The 14,960-nt window shown below is 35.7% G+C and overlaps 1 protein-coding gene across 8 annotated transcripts in view; it reads right to left on the reverse strand.

The window, feature by feature from the left end:
• Positions 1-278: 278 nt before the first annotated feature.
• The window catches only part of CCDC171 (coiled-coil domain containing 171), a 147,977-nt gene continuing 133,295 nt past the window's right edge, over positions 279-14,960 (reverse strand). For all 8 annotated transcript variants that reach the window (XM_026866311.1, XM_026866313.1, XM_026866312.1 and 5 more), the window contains one exon: positions 279-585. In XM_026866311.1, the coding sequence (XP_026722112.1) occupies positions 544-585 (42 nt within the window). In that variant the 3' untranslated portion in view covers positions 279-543. The remainder of the gene's footprint in view (positions 586-14,960) is intronic.

Raw genomic sequence — 14,960 nt, forward strand, 5'->3', positions numbered from 1 at the left:
ATTGCAGTCCTGCTTTAAAATAGACAAGTATGAAACAACTTTGATAGATAGAGACTAAAATGGCTTATTGATTTTTTTTTTAAGACTGAGGAAAATTACCCAAAATGTGTCATTCTTTAACATTTAAAAATATACTACATAAAAAATGAGCAACTGAAATAAATAAAAGTTAAAAAAAAATAACTATTTCGGTATGCAAAGAATGAAAAGCACAGAAATGTGAACATATGAATGCACATTTTCATAAAAACGTAAAATTAATGTCAAAAAATACAAACGCTGAACTACAAAGGTAGCAACAAAATTGCACTTTAATTGCATCATTTTACATTAATGCAATTTTTTCCTTCTAGAAAGATTATTGATACAAAGAATCTGAAAATCCATTTTCCATTGTTCTTTTGGGACTGGATGTGACATTCAGGCTGAAGAAATAGACTGAAGACTGAGAACTGGCTCTATTGTGCATAAAACTGTAGGATGTGTCAGGTTCAGCTTGCAATGCCAAAAAATCTGGGATACAACTCTGGTCAGGCTCAATTCCTAGCTTGAAGCCATGGTGATGTTTGAATTCCCTCTTGATTCCTGGAGTAAAATAAAGTAATAAGAAAAAACAAAACAAAAAAGAATCTACATTTACTGTTAAACAAGCAAGAAAAAGAGTTTCATTATGCCTTTCACAAAGGTATGCATGTGACGTATTTGCAAGTGTTTGCTTCTTGTTTCAAACACTTATTTAAAATACATGGTACCTGAATATATATATATATATATATATATTTTTATATAAATCTTTAATAAGCAGGAACAAAGGACATTAGCTAGAATAGTCTGCACTAGTGTTACGAAAATGCCTACTTAATTTGAAGTGCTACAAATACTTACAGAAAACTTTTACCTCTCTTCATTATCATTTCTAGGTTGCATTTTTTTTAATCAAGTAAACAAACTTATTTCATAGTCTCCCTGTCACTGTTATTAGGAAAAATTTGCCATGCTAACTGTGGAAGGTATTCATTTATTTTAAAATATATTTTACCATCAATTGAAATCAAACACTTAATACTCTCCAAATGTTAGTGTGTTAGAAGATGGCCAGAGAACATACACTGAATGTACATTGATGGGGAACATGATTCGTATTTCACTGAGTCTCGACATTCAGTCAAACAGCTATAAAGGTTAGACCAGTTAAAATTCAACATTAAATAAATTCTAGCACCAAAACATTGTGCATCCTACTTTGAAAGATTATGGATATCAGTATATCAGCATTAATATTTTTTAAGATACTAACTAAAAACACTCTGCATTCCCTTAAATGTCTGTAATAATAAATGAACTTAAAAAAACCCCAATGTCATACTGCTTTTCTGCCCTTTATCAAGGTATTTTACCCAGTGCTGTGGAAATAGCAATCAACTATTTCATCAGGTCATAAAATATGTGAAAAGTCCACATACAAAGTATAACTATGGAAAAGACAGAAGTTAAAGATATGGAAAGATACTTTGACACTTCAAGAAGAGTATACATGCACATATAAACACACACACACAAGGGCAGAAATGCCTCTATACAGAGGCACAGATTTCAATATACACACTCATAGATATTCAGAGAGAGGCAGAAGGGTTTGTGTATATTCATATTTCAAAAAAATCCAGACTCAATCGTATGTATAAAGACACATTCATGAAAGATGCCCCTTTCCTGTTACTATTGATGAAGAAAAAAATCAATGGCTGCCTCTAACACCTACTTCAACTGTTCCCTTTGATATGGACTCTTTTGATTTCCTGATTTACCACAAGCCATACTGCAGCTACTGTAAACAGCTAGGTTATGTTAGACCTTCATTAAGAACCCATACATAGCAAATTTAGATTACTAACTCAAGTAGATAGTTAAAGTGAGGTAGTGCCTTGAGTTTTTCTAAACTATAGTGGTGATGACGATGAGATAATCAGCAGAACTGGCAAGTATGATCTGTAACACTATAGCTTTTCAGTCCTTCTGGGCTCAACACTATGCAGAATGGGAACCACTAAAAAGCCAAAGCACAAACCAGATTTACAGCATTTGTATGACCACATCTGAAATCAGATCTCAATGAAGGCATCCACCTATTACACAGATTTAAGTCCATTATTTGTACACTTTAATCAGCTGACCACATAACCAAAATTCTCTCTAAAATAAGCCATTCATGAAAAAATATTATGACACTACTGAAATATGCAAATAACTTGTGATGTTTTAGAAACACTTAGGTGTGTGAAAATTTAAATCAGTATGATATAAGCTATAAACAGGTTTCACTCTGGGTAACAAATATTGAAGACAAATTCAAACATACCAGTTTGTACCACTTTCAACATCTCAATCAGCACATCACAATGAGTAAAAAAAAAAAAAAATCACATGCTACAATTACACTCTCATATTACTTTTTTTCCAGATGTAGTGAGGGGTTTTTAGAAGAATATGGCATCAAAATCCCAGTAAGGAGATAAGAAATCAGATTTCCTTTGAGAGTTGCGAAGAAAAAAAGTATGAAACTTAATGATTGGCAGCAAGTCAATAGACTATGTTACAGTAAAAGCTTCACTGTTGGGGGAAAAAAGCTCTCTTTTAGTTATACTGATCCTGTGCTGTACTTCTTACAAAGAACAGAATACCAGTCATTGAATAGAAGGGAAATCAGATCTAATAGCAATGTGATTGATGTCAAAAAAAAATCTTGGCTGTTACTCATAAGAACTGTTTTGATCCAATACCATTATATACACTTATGATGAATAAGAAAATAAGATTCTATAGGTTAGAAGAAAAAACACTCAGAACTGTTGTAACACTCATTGTTTGAACACATACACATACACAGGAATTTTAAAGGCAGTTATGATTTCCCCAACAGACCTCTTTCAACATTATTGTATTTAGACACCTTTCTAAAACATGTATTAAATTACAAACTCAAATGGCTATGCCAGAGCTGTGATGAGAATACATCTTATAAATATACATTTAGGTAATTTTTGAAAGAGGAATTATATATCTTAAATATGGAGTCTGTTCAGGTAAATCTTTAGCATAGCACTTTTATTTACCTGGTAAATTGTAAATTATTCCATCTAAACTGTTACACTTCATCAGGTAAATAGATATTTAGGACACAGTATGTCTAGCAAAAACATGCTTTCAAAATATTTATGTAATACAGTATTGGTCATGTCCTATGGCCAATGTTTGATAGCCTAACTTTATAAAACATGTTTTCCAATATGGAAAGTTAGTTTATATTATGGAAAAATTGCTTTCTAAACTATAGTTAACTCAAGCAAATTTTTAGTATTAGACATGATAAAAGACTTTTAAAAAATTCTACTCTACAGTTTTTCTTCGGTGACTAACCTATGGTCACATTTGGGATACAGTTTACAGTTGCCTCATGATACATGAGCTGTCTTACCAAAGTTAAAACTGATTTATAGTGGATTGCTTTATTATGTATGATATTGTGAAGAAGTATTATAAAACCATCATGCATTATACACTTATGTATGTTTTTATTGCAATGTCAGCCTACTCAAAAGCATCATGTTGTGATCAGAGACACCCCATTTTGCTTTTATATATCATACTCATGGAATAGCATGCACAGTTAGACTCTTAGAATTAAAAGACTATGCATGTTATCACAGTGCTGCGAACAGGTAACTACATAAATTCACTGTTAGAAGTATATTATTTATCTTCATCTGTAGGAGTAAAATCTATAACCAGAGCTGAAGCCACAAATCACTCAGAATGGTTCCAGCCTTCAAAATCTACACAGGATAATTTTACTGGACCACAATTTTCACTATAATACCACATTACAACTTTTCAATTACTCTCTACTTCTTCGTATGTTACAATAACTCCTTCCAATTTTGGGATTTCCCATCACTAATTTTAGCCACTTTAAACTGCTTTCAAATATTCAATTTCAAAACACAGTAGCCCGAACTCTCCTTCCACTTTCTTATAACACTCTGTATGATTAAAAAAACCAGAATAATAAAAAGTGATAAGGTTTTGGTGAGTTAAGGCTTCTGGGTTGTGAATATCAAGCTTGTGTATTTGGCTTTGACTGAGATAAGAAAGTAAAGAAAATGCTTAAACAGAAAATTACCATGTAAGAGACAAAATAAAAGAACAGAACAAATAATACTGGATTTACAACATAATACAAAGACACAGTTATGGGAGTTCCCTGTGTGATGGTACAGATGCAGTAATAAGTTCAGTGTTAGATCTCAAGGTAAATTAAAGTCAATTGTTGAATTACAAGGCCAAAGTGAGATCTGGAAATCACCAGATTACAGGATACTTAGGTGTGTGACAATGCCTGACAGCAAACAGTAGTACAGAGGGAGAAGCAAGCTGTAGATTCTTCTGAATTCTAGCAACTCCTAAAATCTCTAGAAAGGTTGTGCCTCAAGAGTAGGAAGAAATGTAAGGTACTCACAGATGCAGAAAGGAATGGGAGAAAAGTGGAAAACAGCCAATATAATTCTCCACAATAGATTTCTGATACTGATTACTCTCACCCCAACTCTAGAACATACATATACACAGTAATACCAGTAGAAAGGAAATCAAATGGCCAATAATATTCTTTTCAGCTTCTCCCACCTATGCTATCATTGTAGCTTGAATCATTTCACTGTAGCAATAGCAATTCCAGTAAGAGTTAAAAAAACAACCGCTGTCTTCAATAACCATTTGCAGCACTTACTTGGAAAACCTGTTTCCCTATAAAGATGCACGTTTTCAGGTCATTCGCAACCCCTTTCTGAGACTGCTATTTCCAAAATGCACTTGCCTTTTGCCAGACAATGATAATTGACTTCCAGTATTGCTCACTCTTTTGCTGTTAAAAGTAGCTCCAAGAGCCATTTCTTACTCTCAGTAAAATAAATAAAACATCAGACTGATGAAAATCCTAGAAACTGGTGCTTCAAATAGAAAGTATTACTAGTGGGTGCCAGTGCAATACAGTGCTAGTCAACAAACTTTTACAAAGCAGGCATGTATGCTGGCCCAAACTGGTAAGTTTGCTTCCCACATCAATGAATTTGCAATTCTGTATGCTGAGGCAGTAGGACTAAATTGGTGCTCTGACACAAAGTAGAAAAATGGTAACAGTCAGTACAAATTTTAATTGTCAGCACTCCTGCCTGAATTCTGCAAACAATTTGCTATCAGAGAATAATTCAGTGGGCTGCCAACCCATTACACATTAAGTCAGAAAGGTAGACACACAACACACTTTGGGTGCTGCTAGCCAATAATATTAATGTTTTTTTTCATTATGAAAGAACTCCCTCTTCCACTTACAGGATTTTTTAAACAAACGTATGAGTCTGAAATACCTGGAAATATTTTTTTTTCTACTTTTCTAATGCTTTAGTATTGAATGCACTCAGTGAAATAACACTCTAGAGGCCCAATTAAAACCAATTAAGAGAAAGATTTAATAATATTGTATTTGTTTTTCTAAAAGAAAATCCTGTTTTATTAAAACATACTTAAACCTGGAACGTTTGAAGAACACACAGGATTGGATGAATTATCACATGAGATTAACACCTTATCTTCAAAGTTTTGTTGGCTTAATAGACAAATAATTTGGTTTTGCATTTCTAATTTTGATGATTACTGAATATTTTGGCCAAAATCCACCATACAGCCTATAAAGTAAGTTTCTCTTTCAGATGCTTCACTGGAATACACACGGAAGTCTCCCGTTTTCAGGTCAAATTCTCTGCACTGCATCAGTAATACCAAAACATTAGCCAAACTATGTAGTTCACTAGTTTCATTGTGAAATGCTCAGTGTGTACTGATTTCAATCCAAGTTTCCAAATTCTTTAGTACTTTCTGTCCATACTGCCTACCAGCACCCTTCCACTTTCTCAAGAATGGAAGCAACTTTATTTTAATGTTTTTAATCTAAGCAGCTAACCCAAATGGCTATTGGTTTCTTTTGTGTTGCATGTTGTAAACTATACTGAAAGGTACACGGTACTCTTCTAAAACTGCTGTGACATCTCTCCATGTTTTGCATCAGTGTATAAGATTGCTGCTATCTTTAACTGACAGGCCAAGAAAGCCTTTCCTGCCATGGGAGTTTCCCCACAGCTGCTCAGATCAGTATTTCTCTCTCATGGTTCCCTCTTAGCTCTTTGCTTCTTTCTAGCAAGAAGAGGAGAAGGTGACTACAACCAGAGACTAAAACGCTCACGCCACCATGTTGAGGTACAAGTGGCTCATGAAGTAGTGCTCCCCCACTTAAGACTTTTCTTCTGCCTGGGTAGTGGGAAAAACAGTCCCTATCCAACTAGTTGAAGTGTCAAACTTGATATTCTCTTGAGAAATGTATTCAATCATCAGCAGAATTCCTAGACAGTGTGACTGTCTGACGTAAGCCTTCAAAGTTTTGTCAGAGTTCCATGTATTCTGCCGCTCTAGCAGAAAAAGGAAAGAAGTGTATTTACATTCATTTTGCCAAACATTAGCATCTTCTGTCCAATCATTTGAATGCAGAAGTGTTAGGAGAAAACAGCTTAGAGAACAAGGTTTGACACATACAGTGTGAAATCTTAAGGTGCTTGAATGCAATGAGGGAGAAAGTGAGACAGAACCACATTTCAGCTCCCTAACTGTGCTATAGTCCACATGAACTTTGTGACAGGTCTCTGTCTCTCAGCCACACTTCACTAGCTTCTGCTGACATTCAGCTGTCAGACAGCAACCCTTTACCATGCCCCTAACATGCTCTACAGCTTCACCCAATTAACTCGCTTTCACTTGACATTGCAGCAAAAAGCTTCATAATAGGTGGTCAAGGTGCATGGTGTCTGCTTGCCCTCTAACTGCTCATGCATGACAAAACGCTTAGCTATCTTCCTTTTTGTCTGTTTGCTCCTAAGTGGTGCAACCAGAATTTAGGCATTCTGCTACTAAACAGGACAAGGACAGCAGACCTTTGCCAGCAGTGCATTAATCTATCTTTTACCAAAGACTAATTTTAATGCAGAACCCTAGAGCTAATCATCATAAACATTTTGGCCAAAAAGAAATTACACTGATTCACTAAAATACTTCAATCACTTAATAATTAATAAAGATATACTGTATCAGCAATATGGATACAAGGGTGAAAGAGGGAAAAAGTAATTATTTCTAATAGTAACATTTCACAACATAAAGGAGAAAGATCTAGGAACAATGAAAGTGTCTTTATGATTCAGCTTTCTTGCATTAAAAAAATCTTTAGGCATTCAGAAGATTAATTTTTGCTGTGCATTTCTGCCAAATATGCAATATTTTTGAGGAATAATATTCAGAAATATAAATCTATGTAGCTAACAAAACAAATGAACTATTAAAAAATGGAAATCAACATTTTAAGGATTCTCCTGTTAGTTTATATAAAAACAAGAACAAACATGGAACTCACTGTTACTTTGCACAGATAGATGCCTTGAGAATACTCCAGTTTGCTCACTACTTCTCTCAAGTACATTTGTATTTAGTATGTGGAGTAGGTCACAAAAGGCCCTTAAAAATCCAATACACAGTAAGTACTGATGATATTCAAGTGCTCTTTGCTGAAGAGGCACGCTGTTAACCAGGGCAGCACAGTCTGGATGATCACTGGTGTCTGACAGCAGAATTAGGACAGTCACTGTAGTGAACACATTCTGGTGGCCTTACGGGTTTCAACTACCAGAACTCCAGCAAGGCAAGACTCAAAAGATTATCCATGAAGCCCTTTCAGATTCTGGTGTTTGCTAAACTACAGCAAGTTCAGATAGGTTATGTAACCTATTTGTTTTCCCAGCATATCTACAGGGACAAATCTCTTTGAAGTTCTCTCTAAAAACCACTGAAAGGGCATTTTTTCACACAAGAAATCTGATTTCAGACATCCAGTTTGTAGAAAGTGGAAGCTCAAGAGAAACCATGAGCATGAAGGAAGGAAAACTAAAACAATATATTGATTGAGGTGTAAAGCAGACACCTCTCAACAGGAATTTATAGCAAGGACATAGAACTAACTTATCTTTATGAAAAGTGGTGAAAAGAAGCAAGTTATAAGGACTTGGAACTTGCACACCTCTGGCAGAGAATACTGATGCAAAAATGAGTAGTTTTGCAGCAATGAAAAAAAATGTAGCAAATATTTCACTTGGGTTTCAAGTAGGAAAATGGTATTACTCAGAATTAAAATGAAATACCAGGGACACACAAGGCCTCTTCTTCCTCCTCCAGTGGAGATTATTATTGCAGATCTCCCCAAAAACCTTCAGGTGAGCAAAAAGTGATTTTGGTCCACTTGGTTGTGAAAATATTATCGGTCCATAATCCTGAAGTGAGAAGGGAAATACTGATCTCATGAACTGACAGCCTTTAGCATCCCCCAACAAATCAGACTTATGTTAGCTCTTAGGAGAAAACAGGATCATAAACTGATACAGTTTATGCAACCTATCTGCACCTATCTGAAAAACACAGACTGTAATTTATTATCCAAAATACAGAGAAACACTTGCAAGCTGAGTAAGAACATCTGCATTTGCATTAAGCTACAGGCTAATCTAAACCACAGTTCATCTGTGTAACTGTACTAAACTGAGCAGCCTCTTAAACAGATCCTCTAATAATAGAGCAAAAAAATGACTGACTTATAGCACATGCTTAGAAGTGAACTATTACTACTGCCAACTTCATTTGCTCAAAATGAATGTTTATTATTAAAATCATCAATTTATTAGAAGGACAAAGGGTCCCACCCTTTTAAGTACTGGACAATCCAGTGTACATTTTCTGGATTGTCCACTGCAGACGTGTAGCCTGACACCTCCCAGCCAAAATCCTGGTAAGGGCTCCAATACCCTCCCCCATAAACTAGCTCAGAGAAAGATTCACTGGGAAGAAGTGCATTTGGCTCCTTCTAGGTCTGGGAGTTTTCAAACTTTTGTTTGCTTATCCAAACAAAACACTTTAATGTTCATTCATCCCCAGCAAAACTTAAGTTGAAGTAACTTCAGAGGGGAATTAATTACTACTCCTCCTCCAAACTGCATGCAAATCTGAAGCAGTATGTATTAAATAGAGTTCTAAAGGGTAGTTTTATAACACTAATGGTCAGGGAAAACAGTTGGCCTTCTGGCAGTATTGCTTATAGAATATCAGTTGATATCTGAATAGCCTAAAAAAATATTTTAGGCTCAATTTCAGTTGATGGCTAACATGTAGGTCTTTTGTAAATGCAAGATCCAAATTACACTAACTGGGCAAGGAATCAAGCTTACCAGTTATAAACAACTTGAGTGTGGGTGAGCTAGGTTTACTGTCTCTATTGGTTTTGGCCAAATTTATATATACAGTTATACTTCAGACTGAAATTAAATAAAAAAAGAATCTGATAATTACTTCAAGAGAAATTTCTATACTTACTAGATTCCTGAGCACAATCAGCTGCTAAGAACTGCTCTTAGCTCAGGTACTACTAGATCATCACTTTCTGTGAGGCTGAACATGCAGTTTGAGTCCACTATGCAAATCAAACTAATACTTTCTGCATACCAATCGTATTTTATGTGAAACAACATTTAAAAAATGCTAATGGAATTTCATCCTTTCATATGTATATATGCCAAATGTGCGTTCTGAAAGCACAGAAACCCAAAAACCAAAACAACAAAAAATCATAACCCACCACCACCACCTCATACAACACACAAACTTTAATCGGGCATGTACAATTTTTATCAGAAGGGTCATGAAGAACATAGAAGGAGACTTGGAGAGAGGTATCCTCATCTTTTTGGTTTGTAAAACAACAAAGTTATGACACAACTTTAAAAAACCTTTTTACACAGGGATGTTTCAGCAATTTGATGTGCCTTGTGCATTCCAGAATAAGACCTTAAACTCCTTTATTCAGAGCTCCCAATTAGATTATGCTCTTCTAAAAAAAATTCTCTTATTTAAAGTGTAGTAAACTTTGGTAAATTATTAAACTAGAAATTCCTAAAGCAATAGGATGTTTTGACATGCATGAATTAAAATGAAACTGGATGACTAAGTGTCAGGAAGCTTTGCAAAGTCCTGGTTAAGTTACAATACAGACAATACATAAATGCATACATGCAACACATTTAATTAATTCATTATTGTGGCTCTGGACTCAGAGGCTTTTCTTTGTCAAATTACCTGCAACATCTAGATAGGACAAAAGGCTTTCAAAATGTTGGTGAACATACAAATTTAACAAAGGCAAGTACTGCAATGTCAGCATTATGGTGACATTTACTGAGTGAATTATGGGGTTATGGGCTAATTTCAGTTGAGAGCCAGGTCCAGAAGTGTGGTGTCTTAAAGTAATGTGGCTCTAAAGGTTCCATGGGTCCTCTCTAAAAAGCTGTTGGAATTGAAGCAGTTACACCATCTGAACAGAATGAAATGAAATGAAATCACTGCATCACGATAATGTCACTTTGCTTTCCGAATATCACAACATGCAGCATGGAAACTCTGCTGGTGATTAACCATACTATTCTTGCCTACTCTTTTAGTAAATTTTATTATTTACTGTGCATTTTAAAGGTACTTCACCTTCCATTAAAAAAAAAAAAGGCAATTGATGCTTAACAAAAAAAGGTTCTTTCTTTACAAAAGGTAGCATTTCTGAAACAAGTTCTTGTAAAATGGGAAAGGTAACAGTTCAGGAAGCAAATATGTTTCTAAATCTCTTTAATTGAACTATTACACAAACTGAAGAAAGCAGAAGTTATTTGAAAAATCAAGGCTATTATCATGATAACATCATTTCTACCTGACAATGAAGCCCTTTACCCTATGGTGTACTCATTTCATATTTCCAAAATTTTTTCAAATACTAGTTTATTCAACAGGCCAAACTGCTTCTGGGAGCCTAGTCTTTGGAGAAAATAGGTCCTTACCATGATCAACCAGAAAAACTGTGCCTTTGCTACATAATGTGAGTTTCACAGACTTCCACAAAAAGTTTTTACACATAATTTTAAAACAATAAATAAATAAATAAATAAATAAATAAATGTTGGGTAAATATTAAGCAGCGTGACTTAAATATGTAAACCCCAATAAAAATAAACATTAAAGATGTGACTTGCTAACTGTATGCCCTTAATTCATGTCAACAGTACAGGAATAAAAATATGATTTAAGAACAGCATTATGCTTCATGTCCGTACTTTGAATTTCCTATCTTTTTATCTCAAGTTATACTCTCTAATATATTTTAAAGGGTCTTTTTTCTCACTTCTTGCATTAACTTTTATACTTAAAGTACAAAATGCAAATAATCAGGCAATGGAATTCAGTAAACACATGCAAAAACACACTACTGCAAAAATGTCACAGAAAGGAAAGAAAAAGCTGTTCTTTTTTTCCCAGTTGAAAAGGATTCAGACATTCACAATTATAGGAGAAGACAAGGAAAAAGAGCACGGACAAACCAACAGAAAACCAATCTGATTTTATAAATTCCAGAAAGGCATAAAGTAAATGAGACTGCTCTGGTTTACAGCTACCCTTCTTTATTGCTCTCATTATCTCCCTTTGGTCTGTGGATGATCCACTCCTGCACCTGGACAAGTGAGGGCTGAGAAATCTGCAGTGGGACCAAGGGTGAAGATGATAACCAGCCTTGTGCTCCCATGACCTTCCTTCCAGTCAGTGCACCAAAAGTAGAACTAAGATGAGATACCACATCACAGACAGTCGTCTCCTGTAGAGGGAGTGTATGCCCACTAGCTTGCACTTAATCCTCCGATGATGGGATGAAGGCCGTCTCTCTGCCATCCACAGGGAAACACATACCTCTAGACATGAGATTTTGTTTTAAAAATATTTAATGTACATCTTTTGAGGGGAATATTTACTTCCCTGCAATTTTAAACATAGTTTAAACATAGTTCTCCAGGCCAAATCCAGTTAAATGTCAGCACAAATTTATTTTTCCTTTTTCTTTTCTAATGGATGCATGTAGCATTATTCATACTACATTGTAAGTGGGGGCATGCTGCACATATCTGTATTTCTAAGGCTGGCTGACAAAGAGGTAGACTCCCAGAAACAGAGCCATAGGTCTTACTCTCTTTTATTTCCCTGCATACTGGGCAGTGAGCTAATGGTAAAGTAAACAAGAAGCTCCACAAAAGACAACAAAAATCCTTCCACCTATCATCATGATCAATTGAATTGCTACTCACAGGTAATATCTACAGATTTTGCATCGTTTATCAAAGCTAATGCCTGAAGATCAGCACTGAATTTTCTCCTTATAAACAAGTGCTTTACATACTTAGCTTAAAACACAAAACCAAAGAGGTGTCAGAACATGAAAATAATTAGGACAGTACACCTTATAGCATCTAAATTTAAAATGTCAAGAAAATATCAGGAAGATGACAATCTAGATTGCATGGATTCACTCGTCATTTAACTATCTGAACTAGACTCATTCAGGCACAGCTATGCTTTAATCCCCTCCAAAAATTTCTCAGTGAATTCACAGTCTCAGAACAAACAGACGTTCCCTTTATGTTTAACCCTCAGTTTAGAAGGGAATAATAGAAGCTTCCCAGCTCTCTTTCTTGAAATAACTTCTTCAAAAGGGAGGAGGAAGCACCCTCTGGCCTGAGTAAACGTCCTTGAGTCTGGAAAGAAGTGAATTTGTCTGCCTTTGTAGAGAATGTTCCTTTTCTTCTATAAAGCGAGTAAAATTGTGTCCGCAGCTCTGTTCTTTTGTAAAAACTTTTTCCCAGGGTTAAATGTCCTGTTCTATAATATTCAGTTCTCAAAATAACAGCCTGTCTAGTACTCCCAACACTTTTATTTCTACTGCAGCACTAGAGGTGTATGTAACAATATACAAAAGTTTCCTTTAACTTGATCTGCTGAAAATGTTGCTTTGAGTGGTGCAGGGAGAAGGCGAAAGAAACAGAGGTGTGTAGAAAACAAGTAGCAAACTTATGTGGTTGGTAAATAAAACACACTGTATATTAGCAATGAAACACATTTTGAAAGACGACTGCAAAGACATCTAATAAGGAAAATGTCATCGCATGGCTGTCTCCCAGCTCATAGTTGCCCTCCGCAGCAACTGGGGCCTTTCTGAAATATTCAGTTTCAGGAAAACCCAGGTACCGTTTTGCAAAGAAAACAAAAGACTAGCTCGTTCCAGTATTTCTCCAAAAACTGAGCAAAATGAAGTGTAGGCATTCACTTCCTTTTACTCTGTTAATCTGCTGCAGGCACAGAATGAATGCACGATGATTTTTTACAGAACAGAATTGAACCTATACTTTAGACTAATTTCCTTATCCAACTCATTAGTTTCTTTAAATCAACTTCCAATTAGTTTCTCCGGGAGGTACAACTGTTGCACTGGCCTGCGCATTTAGGATAAGAGATTAATTCAGCTTCTGGTTCCAAGTGTCTTGTTTTCAGTCCTGGGAACTGAGGACCCTTGTTTGTGAGCTGGTAGTTCCAGTACCTCACTAGAAACACATTCCTAATGCTATAGAAATGCAAACCATGAAGGAAAAAAAGGGAAGATTAGCTTCCTGAAAACATGACCCTCCTTTTTTGCAACTCAGCCAATGACTTGAAAGATTTGTTTTGTGCTTAACATCGGAACAAACCTGCGGTCATTTAGGAACTTCATGGTTTCCATTAAACCGCACAGCATGGACATTTGGAATTTCATGGCAACTGTGAAGTGAGAATGTAGATCTTGCTTTTTCCAAAGCACCGGGCCTTTGCCGAGAGCTAACACCCACACAACCACCTCACTCACATTCCTCAGCCTATTCATGTCATTAAGGAGAATTTAAGAACAGACAAAACAAAGCAACAAAAAACCCAAAACAAAACAAAAACCCAACCCCACTTAAACCTCCTTCTTAAGCACTTGAAAGCAAAATACTACAAGTGGAAATGTAACGTTTAAATGCAGTGAATGCATTGTGTCCATCTACCGTGTTTACACCATTAACTCTGTAACTACGCTGAGAAGCTGAAGTATTGGAAACCACCTAATTACCCAAACATTTACCTCTCTGCAGGTGTAAATACATGGGCCTAATAAGCCTTCCCACTGTGAAAGCAGTTACTTAAATTATATTAAAATATTAAAAACTATTTAATGAGCTTTTTTCCCCTAAAGTAAATTGAGTGTGTGCCTTAACCTGCTTCAGGCAAAGGAAGTTTCAAACATATTGGTTTTGAAACTAGCCATTATTTCCCATGTTGCAAAAACGGCAATTTTATTTCCCAACAGCAAATGAAACTGTCAGGAAAATTTAGATGCAATAAAATTGGGTGGTTAAACCAACATGCTGGATTTGGAATAAAACTGAATTAAAGGAATTAAAATTAAGCATTATGTCAGTCAAACTTTATAAAAACTATTTGAAATGGTGGATGAGGGATGTTGGGGTGGTGGGGTTTTTTTTGCAAAAGTCATGTTTTGGACTTGGTGAAGTCCACCCGTAACTTCCCATTTTATGTCCATCAACAGTGTCACATTTGAAATTTGCGCAATGAAAAATATTTTGCATAAAATGTGTTGCTTCTGGCAACATTTCTGCCTAAATAAAAAGTTGTCAGGCAGTGTGTGACTTTAGTGGTACAGAGTTTTAAAATGGTGGCTTCAGTCCAAGGCTAGCTAATAACGGCTGACATGCACTGGAATCTTGAGGCCTAAATCAACATTGTTTTCACAGCTGTAATTAAGCCACCTAATCAGAAGCACATTTTGACGGGACAGTTTCTGGAAGCCAGACATTACAATTTCTTATGCCTGGAGCGCAGTGGCTCATGAGAGGTCCTCATTTAATTTCGGGGGGGGG

The sequence above is a fragment of the Athene cunicularia genome, assembly GCF_003259725.1.
Source record: "Athene cunicularia isolate RWA chromosome Z unlocalized genomic scaffold, athCun1 chrZ_part2, whole genome shotgun sequence".
NCBI lineage: Eukaryota > Metazoa > Chordata > Aves > Strigiformes > Strigidae > Athene > Athene cunicularia.